Genomic DNA, 25,309 nt, shown 5'->3' with positions numbered 1-25,309 from the left:
TTGAACACAGAACAGTGAGGCTGAGCCCTTATCAGCCAAGAGCGCTTGCAGAGCCACAGAGAATCTGCTGCACAATCTGCAAGCTGGCGCTCTCCCAAACGTGCACAGTAGCTGTCAGAGCACTGGGAAGCAATGCACATCCACGGTCCATTGTAAGTCACTGACTTAGATATGTTATATTTAACAAAACATCTCAGCCGCATCATGTTATAACAAGTCACGTTGTAAGGGATGGATTTTATCAAGTTGGTGTGTGTTCTTTCAGTCTAGTTTACACTAAACCCTGTGAGATTGGTACCAGTGGTATTATCCCCATTTCACAGATAAGGAAACTGAGGCAGAGGGGTGACCCTCTTGCTCCCATGCCTCACAGTAACCAGAGGAGCCAGAATTCAAACCCTGGCTTCCATCTCAGACCCCTACACTGAACTGCTAAACTCCTCACCCACCCATGCCAACAAGAAGGATGACTGTTTTCGATTTCATTGTAAAATCTGGCAGATTCACCACTCTGTTGTTTCCTGGTAAGCTCGTCTCCTGACACCTGGGTAATGGGTGTTTTTTCCCAAAGTGTTTGCCCAGGCCAGCCACACCTAAAGTGTTGGGGTGCATGGCAACACAGTCAAGCTTATGTACATGGCATTTGAGGTCGGGACATGGAAAAATACGAGGCACTGTGTGCATGTTATTTGTGCATGAGAATGTAACTCCTTGGCCTTAAAAACAGGACAAGGAGTGAAGTGTGTAATAAGGAACGCTGAAAACGGCCTCCCAAGAATGCAGTTTGAGTGCTCTTACAAGGCCACAGGTGTCTCATGAGCCCACCTCAAAAAGCCGTCTAGTGGATGTTTGTGTTTTAACAAGCCCTTTCAATAAACACTTGGCGGAGGGATCCCGGGGCAGACTCTCTCAGAAGAGCTGCCCCCACCCCCCCCCCCAGCCCCGTTCAGCTGAAATTGTCTAAGAAACCATTCTTGGCGTTCACTGCAAGCTATAAGCTCTGAAAGTGCTGACCCCGACGTGATCGCCTTGAAGTTACGCGTGAAGGAGGAAAACTCATCCATTTTCGGGGAATCCCGGTAAGGGACAGTCCTGACTCCCATCAGGAGGATGGGACCCACGCGTGAAATATCAGGGGTTGGGTTATCATGGGTCAAGAAATGACCAAAGAACAGAAAGTATTTTTTTTAAAAACAGTGCAACAGCTACTTAAGGCTAACCAGTGCACTGTAGAGCCTGGAGCTCTACACACGCCTGTGATTTTAATTCGGCAGGAATGCCCTTGGTTTCCTGATCAAGGAACCTTAGAGAGTTATGGGAGCAGGTAGGTCACTGCCTGAAAAGAGGATTATGAGCAAGGTCATTTTACTAAGGTTACTATTTTGACCACCTGGACCACCTGGTGCACTGGATGTTGTATCCTCTTTATCTGCCAGATTGCGGTGGGTCAGACTGCCCATCTTCTCTGCCTGAAGGGAATTCAGGAGGTTTAAAGGAGAAGGAAGAACAGGAATCAGAACAGCGGGAGGCGGCCGAGGGCAGGGTGGATCCTCTCTCTACTTCATTCCCTTCCGTAGGGCACAAGGAGGATATTTTTTTCTAGTGATGAGCACGGACGGGAGCCTTTTCCTCCACCTATAGAAAAGCCATTGCCCTCCTTTCCTCCACCCTTAAAGGGACCTGCATTCATTGGCCCCGTTCAGGCAATGGTGCCTCCCATCCCCCTTGAGGAGACTGGAGGCTGCCCAAGAGATGGTTCTTGGATAAGACCTCCAGTCAGTGAATACCTATGTGGTCGGGTGGCCGTGTCCTCAACGCCGACTACTCGTCAAACTTCCTCAGTAGAGGGGTGCCTCCAAGAGGGACTTAGGACGGCAGACTCAGGCGCTTTTTGGCGCGTTCCCTGTTATTGTTCAAAACAAAAGGAGACGGCATGACAGTTTGCCTTTTACTGTCTTTAAAGAGTTAAAGGTGGCCGGGCGCGGTGGCTCAAGCCTGTAATCCCAGCACTTTTGGAGGCCGAGACGGGCGGATCACGAGGTCAGGAGATCGAGACCATCCTGGCTAACACGGTGAAACCCCGTCTCTACTAAAAAATACAAAAAACTAGCCGGGCGAGGTGGCGGGCGCCTGTAGTCCCAGCTACTCGGGAGGCTGAGGCAGGAGAATGGCGGGAACCCGGGAGGCGGAGCTTGCGGTGAGCCGAGATCCGGCCACTGCACTCCAGGCTGGGAGGAGCGAGACTCCGTCTCAAAAAATAAAAAAAAAAGTTAAAGGAAAGTATCCGTGAAAACAGTGTACATTCATCCTTTACGCAGGGGATGATTGAGGCTCTGGGAAATGGCTATAAGATGACTCCACATGATTGGAAAACTTGGGTGAAAGTTTTGGTTTCAGCTGCAGAATATACCGTGTGGGGGAGCGAGTACAGTGAGTTAGCCATGCAGCAGTCCTTGCAAAATCTGGATAATAATATCCCAATACAACTTGAGGTACTATCGGGAACAGGGCCTTTTGCTTCAGCCCAGGCTCAGGCTCAAGCAGATGGCCATCTATTTCCTCAATGCTCACAGCTAGCAATACAAACATTAAAAAAAAAAAAAAAAAAAAAAAAAAAACCATAAGACAATCCCAGGGTTCCTTTTTAACAGTTAAACGGGGTGCCACAGAAACATACATTAAATTTATCAACCAATTGCAAACAGCCATTGAAAAACAGGTACCCCATCCTAAAGCTACCAAACTTCTTATGTTACAATTGGCTTTTGAAAATGCACATAGGATTGTCAGACAGCAATAACTCCAGTCTAAGCCACTGCCACTGAAATCAGTGTGTTTATTAAAGTATACCAAAATATAGGCACTACAACTCATCTGACTCAAACTTTTGCTGCAGTGATGACCGGAGCCACATATTATAATTGTAGCCTAACCAGGCATATGGCAAAAATAACCCTGCTACTGTTTTCCTACCTCTAAGCAAAAAACAATTTCATACTCTTCTAGCTTGTGATCTTGACTGGCAAGTCACCGTAGCTGGCTTTATTGGTAATATCAGCTTCCATTTACCAGCCTCTAAGCTCCTGAACTTCTTACAAACTGTGCCTGTTAAATTTGTATCTATTGTTGTTTCTGAGCCCTTGCTTCATGCCACTACTGTCTTAACAGATGGTTTAGGAAAAATTGGAAGAGCAGCTATAGTGTGGCAAGATGCCACACAGAAATGGCAGCACAAAATCCAGGAACATTTTAAAACTACGCAACAGGCAGAGTTAGGTGCCCTGATATTGGCCTTACAAACTTTTCCTTCCCAAGACATAAATATAGTTAGTGATTCCACTTATGCGGTGTGTAGTATTACTCATTTAGATCTTGCACATGTGAAGGGCATTACTAATGAACCCCTACTACCTTCATTTCTTGCAGTGTAAGAGCTCCTCTGTGCCCATCATTGTGGGAAAAAGAAAGATAGATCAGACTGTTACTGTGTCTACGTAGAAAAGGAAGACAAAAGAAACTCCATTTTGAGCTGTACAAAGAAAAACTGTTATGCTTTGAGATGCCATTAACCTGTAACTTTAGCCCCAACCCTGTGCTCACAGAAACGTGTGCTGTATTGAATCAAGGTTTAAGGGATTCAGGGCTGTGCAGGATGTGCCTTGTTAACAATGTGTTTGCAGACAGTATGCTGAGTAAAAGTCATCGCCATTCTCCATTCTCTGTTAACCAGGGACACGATGCGCTGTGGAAAGCCTCAGGGACCTCTGCCCAAGAAAGCCTGGGTATTGCCCAAGGCTTCCCCCCACTGAGACAGCCTGAGATATGGCCTCATGGGAATGGAAAGACCTTACCGTCCCCTAGCTCGACACCCATAAAGGGTCTGTGCTGAGGAGGGTTAGTAAAAGAGGAAGGCCTCTTTGCGGTTGAGATTAAGAGGAAGGCCTCTGTTTCCCGCGTGTCCCTGGGAATGGAACGTCTCGGTGTAAAGCCGACTATTCGTTCTATTCTGAGATAGGAGAAAACCGCCCTGTGGCTGGAGACGAGACATGCTGGCAGCAATACTGCTCTGTTGCTCTTTACTAACTGAGATGTTTGGGTAAGGAGAAACGTAAATCTAGCCTACCTGCACATCCGGGCACAGTACCTTCCCTTGAACTTATTTATGACGCAGATTCCTTTACTCACATGTTTTCCTGCTGACCTTCTCCCCACCATCACCCTGTTCACCCTGTTCTCCCGCCACACTCCCCGTGCCGAGATAGTGAAAATAGTAATCAATAAATACTGAGGGAACTGGGAGACTGGCGCCAGTGCAGGTCCTCGCATGCTGAGTGTGCTGGTCCCCTGGGCCCACTGTTCTTTCTCTATACTTTGTGTCTTATTTCTTTTCTCAGTCTCTTGTCTCCACTTGACAAGAAATACCAACAGGAGTGGAGGGACTTCGATCATCACCTTCTTTACATCACATATATTCACTCTTATCCTGGCCTACCTGGTCCGTTATCAGCTAATGCTCGAGCTAATGCTCTGGTACAAACACAGATGTGGTTTGCAAACTCTCCTGCTTTTTTGCGAGTTCAAGCTGATCATGCTGGTTTTTTTCATCAGAATGCATGCAGTCTTAAACAACAGTTTCACTTAACACTTGCTCAAGCTCACATGATTATTAAAACTTATCCTGATTGCCAATGGCATTCTCTGCCCCCTTTTTCCTTAGGGCTTGGTGGCAACCCACGAGGTCTGGTGCCTAATGCTACCTGGCAAACTGATGTTACTCAGTATACACCCTTTGGACATTTTAAACCTCTCCACGTTACTGTGGACACTTATATAGGCCTAACACATGCTACCCCCTAGGCCGGAGAAAAAAACTAAAGGTGCAATGGCTCATTTGTTTGAATCTATTATGACTCTAGGCCTTCCACAAACTCTAAAACTGATCATGGCCCCTGCTATCTTAGTGCTCACTTTGGCTATGCATTACAACTTTGGCAATAACATCAACATACAGTGCAAGACTGGGATTCTCTATAACTCAACTGGTCATCAAACTCTTAAAGTATGTCTTAATAAACAAAAAAGGGGGACTATGGGGCCCTCTTCTTGAGAACAGGACCTGTCGTTGGAGAATCAACCAACAATGATGATGATGACTCAGAAGGCACCTGACATTACCTGGGGACAGCTAAAGAATATGGGTCAACAGGCAACTATCAGGCTTGCCGCCATAGAAGCCTCTGTAACTGCAGGGAATCAGTTTCTTATGTATCTGGCAGTAATTGGGAAAACTTCTGAGAAAGTAAGACAGACGTAGATGTTGGGGTGGCTGGTAATTCTTGTCCTTTGCCAAGTGGGATCAGCCCAAGAGCATGTTTACTGGAGTCATGTTCTAAGTCTCCCTATTTTTAATGTTATTTCATGGTGGGATGCTGACCCGCCTTTGTCATCTAATGATACTTCTTGGACAAGAGGTCAATGGATGCCCCTGTCTTACCCTTTAATGGAAAATTTGGGATGGATTAAACTTAATGACTCCTTGATTTTATTGTCTAGTAATCCCCCTCTTTGTTTTTCCACAATAGCACATGATAAGTGTGTTACTCTTATTCTTCAGGAGTATCTTTACTATCAGCCTAAAAGGGATGCTAAGCTTGCAAACTTGACCTTTATTTCTGCTATTACCACTGATTTTACTGAGGTCTCTAATGAAGCTACACAAGTGCCTGATCTTCCTATATGCCATCTGAGTAGGGACTGGTGATATAAGTTTGAGGCCATTCAGTGGCCTCTGTCCAGACAGCCTGCACTGTGTCAAGGGCCTCTGTTTGATAATGGCACCTTACTTGATTGGAGTCCCCATGGTTATCTTATGTCTGCAAATCAGACTATTGGATCTGGGAGTCCCTCCAATAAGTCTATCACCTGATCAGAGGATGGGCTTTCAGGACCAATAGTACAACTAAAAGAAACAAGCTTTAAGCCCTGCTCATACCCACATTTGGAGATTAGGACTTCCTTTTTTTGAACGGGTTTTCTCACATGGTGAGTATATTACTAGTGGTGGCAACTATCCCCTCTCTTTCCATAATAATGTTACTGACACAGTTATGACTTGTACTACGCACCCTTATACACTTTTGTTTGGGCGAGGTATTCCTAACATAGAGCAGAATCCATCCTTTTATAGTACTAAAGTCTCTTCCAGTAGTTGGTATGCTGCATGCCTGTCTCATCGAAATGTTACATCGTTAAATATAACCTATGTCATGATCTTAAAATGGCATGCAGAATTTTGGCTGCCCATAAATTTAACCTGGAGCTGGGAAAGAGATTTGACCCTGTAGCTATTTAGAAAAGCACTGTCTCATACTCAGAAAAAAAACACTTCTGGCCACTTTAATTGCTTTTTTTAGTCTTAGCTATTATTATATTAGCAACTGCTGCTACTGCAGCTGTTTTTCTAACAAAATCTATTCACACAGCTTCAGTGGTGAACCACATTTCAGAAACAGGTAAATATTCATAAAACTACTCGCCCGGAGGCTCTTAGAGCCACTGTTGAATGGCTGGGAGATCAGCAGCAGGCATTCATTACCCATCAAAATTTTTTTTTTTTTTTTTTTTTTTTTTTTTTTTTGAGACGGAGTCTCGCTGTGTCTCCCAGGCTGGAGTGCAGTGGCGTGACCTCGGCTCACTGCAAGCTCCGCCTCCCGGGTTTACGCCATTCTCCCGCCTCAGCCTCCCAAGTAGCTGAGACTACAGGCGCCCGCCACCACGCCCGGCTAGTTTTGTGTATTTTTAGTAGAGACGGGGTTTCACCGTGTTAGCCAGGATGGTCTCGATCTCCTGACCTCGTGATCCACCCGCCTCGGCCTCCCAAAGTGCTGGGATTACAGGCTTGAGCCACCGCGCCCGGCCTACCCATCAAAATTTATATTGTAACTGGCAATATAATTGTATCTATGTCACACCTCTGCCGTATAATAGCTCCCAATATGCTTGGGAGAGAGTGAAAACACCCACAAGAGGCTTATCACAACCATTCGTCTTCTCAAATCTCCACTCTTCAGTGTAAATTTAAAAAGCAACTTAAAAAATGGCCGCAGCAATTATAAACAAATACCCTTCAACAATTACAAAAAGGCTTTCAATAGTTAAACCCAAACACTTAGTTATCTGGGTTAAACATACGCATTTGGGTAATGGCCGCTATACTTATTCTTTCTTATATTTGTTTGCTAGGTATGTACAAATGGCTCTGTGCTGCCACTCAGCGCATCTGTAACCAAGAAAAAGCAGTAAAAGCTTACCTCTCGTTAAATAACCAACACGCTCTAAAAATTAAAGACGGGGGAGATGTTGAGGGTGCACAGCAACATATCCAAGCTTATGTACATGGCATTTGAGGTCGGGGCACGGAAAAATACTGAGGTACTGTGTGTATGTTATTTGTGCATGAGAATGTAACTCCTTGACCCTAAAAACAGGACAAGGATTGAGGTGTGTAATAAGGAACGCTGAAAACAGCCTCCTAAGAAGGCAGTTTGAGTGCTTTTACAAGTCCACAGGTGTCTCATGACCCTCAAAAAGCCATCGAGTGGATGTTTGTGGTTTGACAAGCTCTTTCAGTAAATACTTGGTGGACAGATGCTGGGGTGGACCCTCTCAGACGAGCTGCTTCCCCACCAAGCCCCGCTCAGCTGGAACTGTCTAAGAACTCATTCTTGGCGTTCACTGCAAGCTATAAGCTCTGCATAAAGTTCCATATCTACACGTATCTTGGCTACATCAATGGTAATTGCTTGGGTGGCCAAATAGAAACCTTCCCACAGCAGGTGGGAAGTTCCCACACCCAGGCGAATTACTGATACTAGCTCAATAGTCATGAGCTGAGAGGCAGGAAGTGGCGGTGAGTCCTGGTCTAGGGGAAGAAACCAGTGCTCTAGCTAAGCTCTACCTAGCACTAGCTGTGTGTCCTTAGGTAAGTCACTTGCCCTTTCTGGGAAAAGAAGGGCATTTAAATATACACTCCTCCAAGAGGAGCTTTCCACATAATATAGCTCAGAGATTAAGAGAAGGGCCTGTGAAACCAGAGAGACTGGAATTCAAGTCTCAGTCTTACCCCACCTAGAGGCCGTTGACCTCAGACATCCTTCGCTTCTCTGAGTCTCAGCTTCCCCAGCTTTGATAAGAACATTTGGGGCCATCCTCACAGGGCTGCAGTAAGCAAGGGCAGGTGGGCATGCTGCTTATCAACTGAAAAGCTTTATGCACATGTGGAACAATCATCATTACCATTGTTATCTCCCCAGCCTCTGTTTTCCAGGCTCTCTGAGCACGATGTCTACAGCTCCCACCAGCAATGGGGTGTTTGTCGTCATCCCGCCAAGCAATGCCAGTGGCCTCCGCCCACCTCCAGCCATTCTGCCCACGTCCATGTGCCAACCTCCAGGGATTATGCAGTTTGAGGAGCCACCGCTGGGGGCACAGACACCAAGGGCCACACAGCCACCTGACTTACAGCCAGAGGAGACATTCCTGACAGGAGAGCCCAAAGTTTTGGGGGTAAGAACAGACTCTCTGCACAACCTGAGGCAGGTAGTGAGTATCCCAGCACCGGAACATTCATGCATGTTTTGGAGAGGGGAAAAGGCAGTTAGCAAATACTTAGTAGTGACTCCAAGATTCAGCCATGCACCAGGTAGACAAGCACCCTTCCTGCATAAAGCCCGCAGAGAGTAAACCAGTAAAGAAATGACTCAGAAACCTCCAAAGAGAAAAGTACGGTTGAAAAGGATGACTAGGACTAAGGGGAATACTAGCGAGGGTAGACAGAAACTTCTCTCCAGGGAGATGACATTTAAGCCAAAACTGGCTGTTAGATTGAAGCCAGCCAAGGGAATAGCTGGTAGAGGGGTTGGAGAGGGAGGGTTCACCAGGTAGAGAGAACAGCAGGTGCAAAGGCCTTGGGAATGAGTGTGGCTGTTAAAGGAAGAAGTGGAAGCTTGACATAGCTGGAACGTAATGAGCAAAGGAAAGGGGGAGATGAGATGGAGCGAACGTGGTAGATGAAAGTCAGCCCTGACAAAGCTGACAGTGCATGAAGGATTTCAATCTCAGATGGCCTTGAGCTATTGGTCTCGATAAAATACTGAAGTCATAAAATATCGGATAGAGATAGAAAGATACATACACACATTTGCACGTGTATATGTATACATGTACTGTTAAAAAGAAAAACTTTAGGCCAGGCGTGGTGGCTCACGCCTGTAATCCCAGCATTTTGGGAGGCTGAGGTGGGCAGATCACAAAGTCAGGAGATCAAGACCATCCTGGCCAACATGGTGAAACCCCGTCTCTACTAGAAATACAAAAGTTAGCCAGGCGTGGAGCCGCGTGCCTGTAATCCCAGCTACAGGCACTGTAGGCACAGGAGGCTGAGGCAGGAGAATTGCTTGAACCCGAGAGGCGGAGGTTGCAGTGAGCTGAGATCGTGCTACAACACTCCAGCCTGGGCGACAGAGTGAGACTCCGTCTCAAAAAAAAAAAAAAAAAAAAAAAGAAAAAGAAAAAGAAAAGCTTTAAACAAATTAAATTTAACAGAGTTTATGTGAACTAAGAATAATTCAGCAATCTGGCAGCACTCAAAACCAGAAGAGGTTCAGAGAGTTCCATCCAGCTGTGTGAGCAATAAGCTCTTATAGGGCAAACACAGAAGTGAAGTGGAGAAATCTCCTCATCGGCTACAGCTAGGTGTCTGCCTTATTTGGGCATGATGTCATGAGGCGTTTGCCTTATTTGGGCACGGTCTGATCAGTTGGCTGAAGCTGTTTGTCATTAGCTGAAACCCAGCTATTTGTTACAAAAATATACTCCTAAGTTAGGTTTCAGTGCATCTGGTTGGGTTGCAGTTCGTTAGGTAGGAACTCAAATTATGGAGACAGGCTAATGGCCTCCTGCTATTTTAATTATACACACACATATGTAGATTCTTCAGTCTGTTCCTTGGCCTCAGTTTCTCCAGGTGGAAGATGAAAGCATAGATTAAGCAATGGTGATGATAATGAAAGTGAAGATGATAACAGCTCTTGCTTATGAAGCGTCTCTCAGAGGTGCACGTACTGTGCTGGGGACTCTGCATGCATCGTCTCGCTAGATTCTCAGCACCACCTTGTAAGAAGGGGATCATTGGTCCTATTGGACAGATTAGGAAACTGAGGTTTCTTAAGACTAAGTCATTTGCCCAAGGCCACATAGCTGATAAATGGCATCCTGCAAACTAAGGATGGCTGACCCTAAAGTTCTGTTTTCAACGCCTCTGCTTTGTGGCATCCAGGACCTCTGGCTCAAACATGCTGGAATTCTACCCTAATAGCTGCACCACGTCCATTGGTGCGGTGGAGGGGCAGTACTGGACTGGGGGCACAGACACCAAGGACCGCACAGCCCCTGACTTGTGGCCCATGGAGACAGTGGACAAAGAGGGGATCAACAATTGCTGAAATTTCTAAACCAAAGCAGACCCTGGGGACCAGTGCTCTCCCCCTCCAAAAAAAAAATATATATATTGATGAGACAAACTGCTGAAAAGCACAAAAAAGTGGAAAATAGAAATAAGAGTTATGGAATGCCACCCACTGAGAATACCACTGCAGACTTAGCTGGCCTGCCGCCTCGTAGCTGGGACGCTTCGGGCAAGTTACTGAACATCTCTGAGCCTCAGTTTCCTCATCTCCAAAATTAGGATAATAATAACCTACCTCTGGCCGGGCACGGTGGCTCACGCCTGTAATCCCAGCACTTTGGGAGGCCGAAGTGGGTGAATCACCTGAGGTCAGGAGTTTGAGACCAGCCTGGCCAACATGGCGACATCCCGTTTCTACTAAAAATACAAAAATTAGCCAGGAGCAGTGGCAGGCGCCTGTCATCCCCACTACTCAAGAGGCTGGAGAATCACTTGAACCTGGGAGGCAGAGGTTGCGGTGAGCCAAGATCTTGCCATTGCACTCCAGCCTGGGCAACAAGAGCGAAACTCCTCAAAAATAACAATAATGATAGTAATAACCTACCTCTTCTCATTAGGATTAAGTGAGACCACATCTGTAAAACCCCCAGCACAGTGCTTAGCATTGACAGGCATTCAATAAGCGGCAGCGGGTGTTTCCCAAGGCGTAATGGCAGTGACTGTGGTGGGCTACCCGCAGGGGAAAGGTCTACCAGGAAGGGGAGCCACGCTGGCACCTTGGACGCCATGCCATGCTGTGCCCTGTGAGGACACTGAAAAGATGAAAGACAGGTCGCTGAAGAGAAAAAGAAACTGAAGAATCAGGGGCTCATGCCCATGGATATCCAAATTCTTGGCACTCATGTTAGAAAGAAATATGTATTCCACGTGACGCTGAGATGACAATTCTAGTTCTTCCCAGTCAGAACTGCCATAAAAGGACCATGCTGGTTTGGGTAGTGGTGAGTACTGGTCACTGGAGTCCCCATGGAAGTCCTGGAGCCGGGAGGGGCTCCTGGGCTCCCAGGGCTGGATTCCAATGGTCTTCAACATCTCTTTCCACTCAGTTCCAGAATTCAATAGTCACCAAAGCATTGCAATCTTTCTGCTATGTGGCAGACCTTACTAGAAGCTCACACTTGGGAAGACCATCCCACCTCTGAGCATAGACTAGTAGGATGCTGGTAAACCAACTCTTAGAGGGAAAAAAAAAAAAAAAAAAAATCCCAGTGGAGATTTCAGCAGGCTGAGAGGCAGGGCTGGGGCGATCAGTGATGGACACCGAAATAGAAAGATGCTGTTAGGAGAAGGTGCTCGCTGCAGGCTGAGGGGGTGCTGGGGAATGAGGATGGGCAAGGTGAGGCATGCGGTGCAGGGAATGTTGGCTCATCAAATGGGGTCCTAAGAAAGCCAGGTATAGCGACACGGCGATGCTTGAGATCCACGGATCAGAGCAGAAAGCAGGAGGCAGGCCGGCTGAGAGCTGGGCTTTGTGGGTCCGGTAGGCTGCGGGGAACTAGCATTCTCCTTAAAAGTGTCTTTATTGGTTGCTGTAATAATGTCGCCTCTAAAGAACAGAATCTGAGTTTCTTTCCCAGTCGCCAACAAGCTGGAGGAGGGCGGGGCCGGCAGGGGGCGGTGTGGAACAGGGCCCGCAGCACTGAGCCTGGGGCTTCCCGCAGACGGTGCAGATCCTCGTGGGCCTCATCTACCTGGGCTTTGGCAGCGTGCTGCTCATGGTTCGCCGCGGGCACGTGGGCATGTTCTTCATCGAGGGCGGTGTCCCCTTCTGGGGAGGAGCCTGTGTGAGTGCTGGGGCCATGGAGAGGGAGGGTAGGGGGGATGCTGCCCAGGCTCACGTCTCCCCCATGAGCCCACCCCCACCATCCTCCTGGGCACAGCCTCTCCTAGGTGGGGGCCTGGAAGCACTTCCTAGAAGAACTAGTCTAAATCTAACTCCTTCCCCCAAACCCTCACCATAAACCTGAGCCTGACCCCACTCCTGCGGATGAAAAGCTCCCAGCAAACGGCCAGAGAAGCTGCCACAAAGGACCGGAAAGGCCGGGGCACGGTGGCTCATGCCTGTAATCCCAGCACTTTGGGAGGCCCGCCAGATCACTTGAGGTCAGGAGTTGGAGATCAGCCTGACTAACATGGTGAAACCCCGTCTCTACTAAAAATACAAAAATTAGCCAGGCATGGTGGTGCATGCCTGTAATCCCAGCTACTTGGGAGGCTGAGGCAGGAGAATCACTTTAACCCGGGAGGGGGAGGTTGCAGTGAACTGAGATCTTGCCACTGCACTCCAGCCTGGGCAACAGAGCAAGACTCCATCTCAAAAAGAAAAAAAAAAAAAAGGATGGCGGTCATCAGGGCTGGGTCCAAACCACCCGTACTACCCAGATCCTAAGCCTCACCCCACATCCAAACCCCTCCTGCAGAAACCCTCTAGCTCCCTGAGCTGGGTCCCAGCCCTCCATGAGCCCCGCTGTCCCCTGGGAGTCCAACCAGCACTGAAGCCCCTGAGCCCATTCCTTTGACCTCTGTCTGGCCAAACTGGCCACTCACCCCTGCCGGACAACAGGCAGGTGAGTCCTTGTCATTGCCAACATTAAAGGGCACTTGAGTGTTTGCAGTGAACCCTGGTGTTTGCACCCCCATCAACACATCACCAGAGCCTCCAGCCACCCCAAGGAAGCACAGGCCTCAGGGTCAGACCAGCGGGGTCTGAGTCTCAGCTCCACCGCACGTTAAGGTGGAGTCCCTCGGGCATGTTGCTGAATCTCAAGATTCAACTTCCTCATCTAAAACTTGGGCTCATAGATCTGGCCCTGCCTACCCCATAGATTTGCAGAGGACATCAAGAGATAATGTGCATGGTGAGTGGATTACTAACCCTAAACTTCTGTACCAAATGACTGTTGAGTGATTCCCTTTTTGGAGAGAAAGCCAGAGAGTTGCATAAAGGGGGTCTCCATTGCGTGAGTGTTGGTTCCAGAACCAAGGCACAGCGACTTTCTTCCCCTGCCCAGGCTGCCTCCAGCAAGAGCACAGAATCCACCAGAATGGGGTTCAGGGAGGACAAAGTGGCTGACATATCACAACCAGATCAGGATGGTCACCTGGCCATGCTTGGGGACAAGCTCTGGCCCTTTGAAAAGTCCGTAGTGACCTGAAGGTGGAGGAAAATTTTGCAATCACGAGAGTCCATGGGGAGACATCACAACAGGAAGAAACAAACGGGTCACTTTCCCCTCTGAGCCCCATTCCACCGAACTTTATCACAAATATGCCCAGTAAAGCTTCAAAAATGGGGGAAGGAACAAAAGCAAAAACTTTATTACTATTACTCCTATCATCTCCTCATCTCAGCAAATGGCACCTCCAGCCATCCAACTGCCAAAGCAAATCCTAAGAGTCATCCTAGAGTATTTTCTTTCCCTGCTGCACATCCACCCCAGCGGCAGGTCCCGCTGGCTCGTCCCCCAGAGCGCAGCCTGAGTGTGTCCCCTTCTTCCCACCCCCATGGCCAGCATGCGGGTCTACACCTACTGGAGACCTGTAGTGACTCCCTTCTGGTCCTCTGTCTCCATGTCCCCGCAGGGCCTCCTCCATGCCCCGCTGACCCTGTGGTCTCCCCAGCATGGCAGCCAAGTGCCACCTGCAAATTGCAGACCTGCTAAGTTGCAGGCCCAGAGTGAGGTGGCACTGCTCAGCTCCACCCTCTCAGCTCAGCAGATGCAGGGCCAGCCCCATCTCAGTGTGTCAGGCGACTGCCAAGTACATAGGTGCCATGATGCAGGTTCCTGGGCTATCCTTATGGGCAGCTTCATGCCCGGCTGTTGTCATCCCAGTTCACAGAGACAACCCTGATCCAACCTCGAGTAGCCCCAGTGAGTGCTATGACTTCATCACAGCTCTTCACACCACTGTCTGTACTTTCTTCACTGTTTGCTAAGTGTCAGTCTTCCCCAGTTAGAATGTAAGCTCCATAACTCTGTTATGTTCCTGGCACATAACTGCCACTCAGAAAATGTTTGGGTTCTTTTTGTTTTTTGTTTTGAGACTAGTCTCACTCTGCCCCCAGGCGGGAGTGCAGTGGCGTGATCTCAGCTCACTGCAACCTCTGCCTCCCAGGTTCAAGTGATTCTTGCTCCTCAGCCTCCCGAGTAGCTGGGATTACAGGTGCCCGCCACCACACCCAGCTCATTTTTGTATTTCTAGTAGAGACTGGAGTTTCATCATGTTGGCCAGGCTGTTCTCAAACTCCTGACTTGAAGTGATCCTCCCGCCTCGGCCTCCCAAACTGCTGGGATTACAGGCATGAGCCACCACATTCCGCCTCACTCAGTAAATGTTTGATGAGTGAGTGTTTGAAGGAACAATGCCTTCCCCACAAGGCCCTGATGATATGGCGTCAATGAAAACACTCAACTTGTAAGCCACAGCCCCAGTTCCCTGGACAGGGGACACCCCTACCGAGAGACCCCAAGGTGCCTGCCTGGCAGAGAAAGTGGCATCAGGAGGCTGCTCTCTCTCCCTGGCACCTCCTGACAGATCCCAAGCAGGGTGTGCCCTGCCCGGGGTCCTGGATGAGGCCTCACTGGGTCCCGTCTCCCCACACAGTTCATCATCTCCGGATCCCTCTCAGTGGCAGCCGAGAAGAACCACGCCAGCTGCCTGGTGAGTCTGAACAGGGGGACCCAGGGGCGGGGATGAGGCCACGGCTAAATCTCACTCTACCCTGCCCCTCCCATCCACTCACTCCTTCAGCTCATTCCCCAGCACTTCCGGGGAACCCGCTAAAGGCCAAGGGAGGAGCACCACCCAGGCAGACCGGACGCAGACCAGTCATGTACAGGAGAAGAAGACAGGGATACTCTCAATACACAAGCCGGAGTGGAAAGTGAGGTCCACGGATCACATGCTCATGGTCATTCCGAGAAAGGAAAGATGCTAGAAGATCTCCTGTAAGAGTCCTGCTGGGCCTTGGTGAGCAGAGAGGACTTAGAAATGCCACAGGGAAAGCTGGAGAATGCACGGAGGGGCGTGGGCGGGGTCGCCGCTGAAAACACGCATGGCTCCGTCCAGTGAAAGCAAAGGTAGGGGAAGGAAAGTGGAAAGAAATTAGACGGAGAGATTTAATCCCATGATGGGGCTGGATCGTGGAAGGCTTGGTGCCTCCTGCAGGCGCTGGGAGCTGACGGAGGCTTTGAACAGGAGGGCGTGAGCTTTATGTCAGGCTCAGAGAACACAGCAGTGAAGATCGCGAACACCGCAGCGAAGGTCGTGGCACTTACCTTTTAGTGCCTGGTAAGACGCCCATAAAGCACGCTCACAAAGAAGGCAGTTGCCAAGCACGAAAAGTGCTGAAAGGAAGCAGGCAGGATAATTCTAAGCTCAGCTGGGACAGTCTGGGGTCCCTGAGCAGGGGTCACGGAACAGTTCAGAGGAGGACAACCAAGGAAGAGCCCAGCCAGGAAATGCCAAGGGCTCTGGACGGGGGACCGGAGTGCGGGACCATCACAGGCAAGGGGTGGGCCGAGAGGGAGAGGCCGAGGAGGTGACTTAAAGCCTAAATGCGAAGTTCAGGATTTATTTTAAGGACAACGAGAGACCACGGAGCCTTCAGCAGGGGATGCCTTGCCCTGTTTCCTTACTTGAGGTATCCCAGGTGCAGGGCAGAGAATGGATTGTGGAGGGGCGGGACTAGAAGGGAGGACTCTCCGGACCAAACTCAGGGTCCCCCAGGCCATGAGCTTCAGGACGACAAGACCTGACTTACTCTCTCCTGGACTCACAGCACTTTGCATAGTGCCTGGCATGCAGTAGTTGCTCAATAAAAGCTTTTGGCTTAATCAATGAATGGATTTCTTGTGAGGCTGTTCTGATCTCAATGACCTCCTGATTGCCATTTAAAAAGAAGAATCAGGAGTCTTTAAACCTGAAGAGGTCCTAGAGTCCCCAGTTCACCCACGAGTGTTTCCCCCTTTAATCCTGGGGCAGTTTAACCAGAAGGCTCCAGCTATGGGTCATGAGACCGTCGGGTTCTGGCTGCATGGGGATGCCTGGGTGACTGCCTGGACCACCCCGGGAGTCACTTCCTGCACGCTCTTCAGACCCTGGAGTCCCAGGCCTCTCAGCCCACCCAGACTTCAGACCTTCACCTCCTGCCTGTCCTGTCTCCCCTGCCTGGTTCCCCACCAGTGTCTGCAGTGCGTGCCTCACTCCGCCAGCCACTTCCTGGGACCTCATGGAAATGAACTCAGCCTCTCTCCCAACCAGGCCTCAGCGTCCACAGCAAAGGGCCTCACCCAACTCATGCCCCTGAACAGGCCTCAGCTGCAGCTGCTCCTGCAAGGCGCTGGGCCTGGGGGAGAGGGAGCCACAGTACAGGATAGGCCGAAGGCTGCAAACTCCACCCAGAGAAGTTGTAAAGGAGGTGCTGCCCTTCTCCCTAGCAGCTTCCAAAAAGACGAGAGAAGGAAAGAGAGACAAGACCTCCTCCTGAGGTCCCAGGGGAGGAGAATAGAAAAGGAGAGCCGTCAATGAGAACACAGCTGCGTGCAGGGAGGTGCGGCCAGTGCCTCCTTGGCTGTGGGAGGCGGCGTGCTGGGGGCTGGGCAGCTGAGCCACGGCCCCTGCCCTTTCTCCTTCTCTTTGCCTTTTCCCTCTGCTCCTGTCTCTCTGCTCTCTGCAGGTGAGGAGCAGCCTGGGTGCCAACATCCTCAGCGCTATGGCGGCCTTTGCTGGGACAGCCATTCTGCTCATGGATTTTGGTGTTACTAACTGGGTGCGTTGTCAGATGGTCCCCGGGATAGGAAAACTTGGAAAATGATGCAGCCATGTCCAGGAGGGCAGGGGGGTGAGAATTTGCAGTGCCAGGACGTTGGCAAGGCCTGCCAGTCCCTATAGACCCCACGAATCCATGGATCCTCTCAGCCTTCCCCAAGATGGGCATCAGAAGGAGCAAGGAGGCAGCCTGCAGGGTGAAGGGGAGGGTGCAGGACTGGCAGCAGGGGTACTGGCTCTAGGCACAGCTCTGCCCCCAACTAACTGTGTGACCTTGGGCAAGTGGTTCTCACTTGGGGGACCCCCTTCCTCTAGAACTCTGGACTCACCTTTTTGTGGGTTTTGGTCCCCAGGATGTGGACAGGGGTTATCTGGCCGTGCTTGCTATCTTCACCATCCTGGAGTTCTTCATCGCAGTCATTGCCACTCACTTCGGGTGCCAAGCCACCTGCGCCCAGGTCAACGCGGTGAGTACCCCCACCCCCACGTCCACTAAACCTGAGCCTCTGTGGAACACAGTTGGCTGGGAGCGCACTCTGCCTCCAGCCCCCTCCCTCTGCACTCTGGGAAGCAATATGAAGAGACAGCACTAGCAGGGGTGTCCTATCCATGTCAGGCGGCCCAAAGAAGTATTTGGGCTGGGCATGGTGATGCATGCCCGTAACCCCAGCACTTTGAAAAATGAGATGTGAGGATCCCTTGAGCCCTGGAGTTTGAGACAAGCCTGGGCAACATAAAAAGATCCTATTGCTACAAAAAATATATATATTTTTTTTTAATTAGCCAGATGTGGTGGTATGCACCTGTACTCCTAGCTAGTTGGGAGGCTGAGACAGAAGGATCGCTTGAGCCCAGGAGGTTGAGGCTGCAGTGAGCTATGATCACACCACTGCCCTTCAGCCTGGGTGAGAGAGCGAGGCTGTCTCTAAAACCAAAACAAAACTAAAGATGTCTTCACAGGTCAGTGAAGACAAGACTGTTCTCCTAGTGGAACTGGGTGGCACCAGCACCCACAGGGCCACTGCTCTGTGCAGCCCTGCAGGGAGCCTTGCAGAACGGAAATCCTGGGCTGGTGGCATGGGGGCCGTGCTGCACCCAGAGGAGTGGGACTTTTTGGGGTTCCCAGGCCACATGGGAGACAGGCGCATCAGGGAGGGCAGCATGATGGAGATGGAAATTAAGCTTTGATTTCCAAAAAGAACGGAGAACAGTGATGACAGAAAGGGGCTGGAGTGAGTGTTCAAGGCAGGGAAACCAGATGGATCAAAGGCTGCCTTGGGCAGGCGAATGCAGGCCACAGGGTGGGGTGCTCTTTGCAGGTGCACTGCAAAGATGGGGTGCACTGAGGGTGAGGGGATCGAAGGTCTGAGCAGGGGAGTGAGCTGGTTCAGGGGAATCAATCAAGAGGCTTTGTCCAGTGCCGGGAGGTGGAGAGGGTGGACAAGCAGGGGCTGGAGGCCAGGAAGCTGCAAGGAGGCTGGTGCCTTGGTGCAGGCAAGAGAGAGCGAAGTCCTGAACCAGGCCAGGGCAGTAGGGAGAGAAAGAACGGCAGAGCCGGGCGCGGTGGCTCACGTCTGTAATCCCAGCACTTTGGGAGGCTGAGGTGAGTGGATCATCTGAGGTCAGGGGTTCAAGACCAGCCTGGCCAACATGGTGAAACCCCGTCTCTACTAAAAATACAAAAAATTACCTGGGCGTGGTGGTGGGCACCTGTAATCCCAGCTACTCGGGAGGCCGAGGCAGGAGAATAGCTTTAACCCAGGAGGCGGAGGTTGCGGTGAGCGGCTATCGCGCCATTGCACTCCAGCCTGGGCAACAAGAGGGAAACTCCATCTCAAAAGAAAGAAAAAAAAGAACAGCAGAACGTTAGCGCCTGGAGAAATGGGACTTTTGTCTGTTTTGTTCACTGCTGTACTCCCAATGCCTGGATCATAGTTGGCCCCAGTAAATGTTGTTGGAAATATTTGCGGAATTCAGTACCAGGGCGCTGTTCTCAGATTACCCACAAGGGGGCACTATTGCGACACTACCCTGAAGCTCCAGCGTCCTCCGGGACGCTCAGTGCTGTTTTCTTTGCAGCCTGTGATCTTCCTGCCAAACGCCTTCAGCGCAGACTTCAACATCCCCAGCCCGGCAGCCTCTCCACCCCCTGCCTATGACAATGTGGCATATATGCCCAAGGAGTCGTCTGAGTAGCAGATGTGGCACCTGTGGGTGGAGTCCAGCCTTTTCCCTCTGGGCCCAGCCTCTCCCCACCCCCACGTTGTTCATCAGGGGCCAGCCCCATCCCAGCTGCCCTCCCTCACCACGTCCACACACACTCCAGCATCTGAGTGAAGCATGCCTAGGGACGTCTCTACCACACTTTCCCCAGTGGTTTCTTTCTAAAAGACACCAAGCTGACGTCAGGAGTGTGCGTCCTTCAGCTCCCCGAGCCCCATCACCCTTGCAGGGACACCCGCCTTGTGCATCTAAGCATTTCTCTGCTCACTGGGGAAATCCTGGCCTCATTGGAGACTCGGGTTCGAGGCCTGCCCCCGACCCTCAGGCCTCGGGGAGGTCATTAAATTCAGAGAGCCAGGAAACCTCCAGAATGGAAGAGTGTGACTCTGGCATTCCACAGAGGTGCAGATACCAGACCAAGGCCTCACAGCAGGGCAGTGGCCTGACCGCAGCTCTCCCGGCCCCAAAATCAGCTCTGTCCTTTGTCATCTGTTGCCACATCCGTGGACCTCAGATTTCCCATTTGGAAACTAGAATGCTGAACCAGATAAGGTTCGCCAGGCCCTTCCAGCTCCCCAGGCTCCCTGAGGTCCTGGGTCTAGGCCAGGCATTGTCCCCCCGGTTCCTGGAAACCCTCATCTTCCTTGTCTGTAATATGAAGTCAGCATTGGCCCCGCCCCCACCACCATCTCCCAAGGTAGGGGAGGTTGCAGGGGAGAGCTGGCGCCAGCCCACTCCTGAGGCGCCATGACAGTCAGCATCGACAGGGGCATAGCAGTGGCAGTTCGGGACCTCCCTGTGCCTCTCAGCACTCCCTTCCCCACCCCCACAGCCCAAGGACAAGGCTACCACAGAAGGTTACCACGGGACCTGGGCTTCATCTCCAGGGGACAAGGAGACACGTCAGCCTGGTGTTCACCAGCCCTGGTAGATGAGATGGCTTGTCTCATCCACACCACAGAAGGAAATAAACCATGTGGCTTAAATTTTGAGCTGGTCTTGTTGCAATGACTTTTTCTTTTTAACCTCAGGGGCTTCCAAGGGTCATCCACGTTTATCAGAGGAACTGGGTAACTGTCCCACTGTCACAAAAGGGCACCTCTGGGTGCCTCGCTCTGTGTAGTATAATCCTTACACTTACTCTGTCCCCATCTTAGTTCAGACAAACATGCATCCATATCCCTACTCCACAACTAAGGACACTGAAGCTTAAAGATGTTAATTTATATGCCCAAGGCCACCGAGCTAGTTAGGAGCAAAACTGGGATCCAAACCTAGTTCCATGTGACATCACAGTCCGTGTTCTCACCACCTGGTCTCCCCTTAGTACAAACCTAAGTGCTTCCCACCAGCCCCTTTTCCTCCTTCCATTTCTTCATCCCAAAAACTAAGGCAGGGCTGCATTCCTCAACACACTCACTTCTTCACCCAACAAACTCCCACTCCTCATTTAAGACCCTATTTAAATGTTGCCCCTTCTGTGAAGTCTTCCCAAAGGAAGGGTGATCCACGAGGTGGCTCAGTGCTATGACCACGCACTGGAGCGAGGGTGGGGCAAGGGAGGTGCCATTCAAGGGGGCATTCACTCAGGATCATGCCAGTGCAGAGTGGGGATAAGGGGTACAACAAGCTTTGGCTTTTACAATCAAAAAGGGAGAATCGAGGATTTAGAGCTTCGATTTGAAGATCATTAAGTACAGAGTTGGAGGAAATGTACTTGAAGATTTAGGACCAGTTTTCTTGCCATATAAAGGAGACTAGAGACATGTCAGAACCGAGGGGAGGAGTTGTGGGAGAGAGAGGCAGAAAAAGAGAGAAGTTAGCCCCAAGCTGGGGTTGCTGCCCTCTCTCCTCTGCTGATCAAATCCCTCAGGAAGTGTGTAGGCCAAAAACCACAGGTCCATTAAGAGGAATTAAAGACTACAAGGTCCCTAGAGATGTCCCATGTCCAGACAGCATGGAGCCGCACATAAAGATGGCCGGGGACTGTGCCTGGTGACACAATAGTCCTGCATTCCCACGTAGTATATGAGTCCAAGCATGAGAAAGCTCCATGTGTTTCCTGAGCTGGCCAGTGGCCAGATGTGCAATGTGGATTATGTGAAACTATAGCTTTATAACAAATATGAGCAGCAGATAAGAGCGGGGACAGTGGCCACCACTGAGAGACCAGCAAGGACAAACTACACCTCAGCAGAGGCCAGCAAGGACAGATGAGGACTGAGGGCTTATGGACTGGAAGTCATTGGAAGTGACTGAGTTATCCTGAATTGGCAAAATTAAGTTTTCTACCACTACTGGGAGTAAATGGGAGGTAGAGATATAATTTCTGTGAAAAAGAACGCGGAGAACTACAAAACGTTACTAAGAGAAATTAGCAAAGATCTAAGTCAATGAAACTATATCCCATGTTCATGAACTGAGATGCTCAAGTTTGTTAAAATGGCATTGATCTCCAAAATTTATCTATAAATTCAATATGATTCTTCAAAATTTTAGCAGTTTCTTTTGGGGAAACTGATAATTTAATTCTAAAATTCATATGGAAATTCAGAGGATCTTAAAAAACACAAGAAACCTTAAAGACAAAGTTGAAGGATTTAAACAATCTGATTTCAAGATTTACTACATAAGAATAATTAGGCAGCATAGTTTTAGCACAAAAATAGACAAAAGACCAATGGAATAAAATAGAGAGCTCAGAAACAGACCCTCACATATAGTCCTTTTATCTATGACAAAGGCACTCATAATTAAGTGGATAAATGACATTCTTTTTCATCAATGGTGCTGAAGCAATTAGAAATTGGCATAGAAAAAAATGGACTTTAATTCCTACCTCACATAAAAATTAATTCAGGCTGAGTCACAGACCTAAATTTTATAACAAAGCAAGCTTCTAAGAGAAAACATAGGAAAATATTATTTGGGGATAAGCAAAGATTTACTAAACCAGAAATGCAAAAAACACTAACCATAAAAGACATAAAAACCATAAAAGAAATTGGAGTTTATTAAAAATTAAGAGTCTGTTTATCAAAAATCACACTATAAGTATGAAAATGCAAAACATATACTGGGAGAAAATTTTGAAATACATCATATCTGACATAGGTCTCACGTGCAGAACATATAAATAACTCCTAAAAATAATAAGTAGACCAGGCGCAGTGGCTCATGCCTGTAATCCCAGCACTTTGGGAGGCCAAGATGGCTGGATCACCTGAGGTCAGGAGTTCAAGACCAGCCTAGCCAACATGGTGAAACCTCGTCTCTATTAAAACTACAAAAATTAACTGAGTGTGGTGGCGTGCACCTGTAATCCCAGCTACTTGGGAGGCTGAGGCAGAAGAAACACTTGAACCTGGGGGGACAGAGGCTGTAGGGAGTTGAGATTGTGCAACTGTGCTCCAGCCTGGGCAACAGAGTGAGCCTCTGTCTCAAAAAAAATAAATAAATAAAATTAAATAAATAAATACATAAAAGATGGAGAGCTAAATTTAAAATGGGCAAAGAACTTGAGCAGACATTTCACAAAACAGGATATAGAAATGGCCAATAAATGGCCGGGCGTGGTGGCTCACGCCTGTAATCCCAGCACTTTGGGAGGCCGAGATGGGCAGATCACAAGGTCAGGAGATCGAGACCATCCTGGCTAACACAGTGAAACGCCGTCTCCACTAAAAATACAAAAAATTAGCCAGGCGTGGTGGCAGGCACCTGTAGTCCCAGCTACTCGGGAGGCTGAGGCAGGAGAATGGCGTGAACCCGGGAGGCGGAGCTTGCAGTGAGCCGAGATCGAGCCACTGCACTCCAGCCTGGGTGACAGAGCGAGACAACATCTCAAAAATAAATAAATTAAATTAAATAAGAAATGGCCAATAAATGTGCTCAACATCATTAGCCCTTAGAGAAATACAAATTAAAACTACAATGAGATATCACAACACACCAGAATGGCTAAAATTTAGAAGACTGACTATAGAAGTGTTGATTAGCTTAGGAAGCTAATCTTCTTATACATTGCTGGTGGGAGTAAAAATTGATACAACCACTTTGGGAAAAAATGTTTGGCAATATCTACTAAAGCCAAACATACACATTCAGTATAACCCAACAATTTTATTCCTGGATATAGACCCAACAGAAATGAGACATTTTTCATTATAAGACATGTACAGGAGATTTTGATGATAGCTTTATTCATCACAGGCAAAAACTTGAAACAGCTCAAATTTCCATCAACCATAGAGGTAAATAAACTGTTCTATATTCATTAAAAAGAAATAAATAAAAAGAACAAACTACCGATACATCTAACACATGGATAAATGTTGATGTGAAAGAAGACAGATATAAAAGGGCACATCCTGCATTATTCCACTGATAGGAATTTCAAGAATGGTTTAGATAAACTAATGGTAGTAGAAGTCAGCACAGTTGTTGACCCTTGGGAGTAGCAGGGGAGGGGAGTGTGAGGTCATCTCCTGGGGCAGTGCAGATCTCCATATCTTGATCTGAGTTATGGCTGCATGAATGTATACATAGATAAAAATTAACCAAATTGGACACACCTATGCACTTTACTGTATGTTATTGCCTCCATTTTTTTTAAGTGGAAAAAACTAAATTGAAAAGTTACTATATTAGCTATCTATTTCTGCACAATAAATGACCACACACTTAATGACTTAAAACCACACACATATATATTACCTCACAGTGTCTGTGGTCAGATCCAGGTGCATCTTGGTCAGGTCCTCTGGTTAGGGCTTCACAAAGTTGCACTCAAGATGGTGGCTGGGGCCGGGCGCGGTGGCTCAAGCCTGTAATCCCAGCACTTTGGGAGGCCGAGATGGGCGGATCACGAGGTCAGGAGATCGAGACCATCCTGGCTAACACGTTGAAACCCGGTCTCTACTAAAAAAAATACAAAAAACTAGCCAGGCGACGTGGCGGGCGCCTGTAGTCCCAGCTACTCGGGAGGCTGAGGCAGGAGAATGGCGTAAACCCAGGAGGCGGAGCTTGCAGTGAGCTGAGATCCGGCCACTGCACTCCAGCCTGGACGACAGAGCTGACTCCGTCTCAGAAAAAAAAAAAAAAAAAAAAAAAAAAAGATGGTGGCTGGGCTGCACTCTTATCTGGAGACTCAACTGGTGAAGAATCCACTTCCAAGCTCACTCAGGTTGATGGGAGAATTCATTTCCTTGAAACTCTGGGACTGAGGGCCATAACTTCTTTCTGAACGTCATTACCCTCAGCCCCTAGAGGCTGTGCTAAGCTCCTTGCCAAGGGAGCCTCATAACATGGACGTTTACTTCTTTGAAATCAGCTGGGACAATCCCTATAGCAAGTTGGCTAGCAGGATGAAGACTTATATAACAACATAATTATGGAAATACCATCCCATCACCTTTGCAATAGGCTACTGGTTAGAAGCAAATCACAAGTGCTACCCACACTCAAAGGGAAGGGTTACTGGGACCGCCTTAGAATTTGTCTGCCTTAGTTACAGTTCTGCTTATTTAAATTTGTAATTTTGAAAATGCAAATTCAATGTATTTAATTCTCTCCCAGATTAAAAAGCCCTATCTATACCCCCTAAAACCCTTCAGCTGCAGGTTAATTCTTCTCCTCTCCTTTATTTTCCTCACTGCCATTCAACCCATTGAAATCACTCTCTCTAAGGTTATTGCATTGACCTCGTCACCAAAATCAATGGACTTTTAAAAATCCTTGTTTTAATAATAGCTCTCTCCATTTCTTAAATATTGCCTACCCATAGACTTT

General features: G+C 48.8%; 2 protein-coding genes across 2 annotated transcripts in view; both read left to right on the top strand.

The window, feature by feature from the left end:
• The first annotated feature begins 972 nt into the window (after positions 1-972).
• Positions 973-20,509, top strand: MS4A15 (membrane spanning 4-domains A15). The gene is given in 8 exon segments (XM_050757010.1): positions 973-1,079; positions 8,313-8,565; positions 12,187-12,309; positions 15,131-15,187; positions 17,205-17,297; positions 17,650-17,763; positions 19,376-19,465; positions 19,468-20,509. Coding segments are annotated over 7 exon segments (723 nt in total). The 5' UTR covers positions 973-1,079; positions 8,313-8,340; the 3' UTR covers positions 19,489-20,509.
• Positions 12,336-25,309, top strand: part of TMEM109 (transmembrane protein 109) — a 135,075-nt gene continuing 122,101 nt past the window's right edge. The window contains exon 1 of the mRNA XM_050757008.1: positions 12,336-12,346. The gene's annotated coding sequence lies outside the window, so the exon portion shown is untranslated. The remainder of the gene's footprint in view (positions 12,347-25,309) is intronic.

This window comes from Macaca thibetana, chromosome 14 (assembly GCF_024542745.1).
Source record: "Macaca thibetana thibetana isolate TM-01 chromosome 14, ASM2454274v1, whole genome shotgun sequence".
In the NCBI taxonomy this organism is placed as follows: Eukaryota; Metazoa; Chordata; class Mammalia; order Primates; family Cercopithecidae; genus Macaca; species Macaca thibetana.
This window is presented reverse-complemented; position numbering and strand designations above follow the sequence as displayed.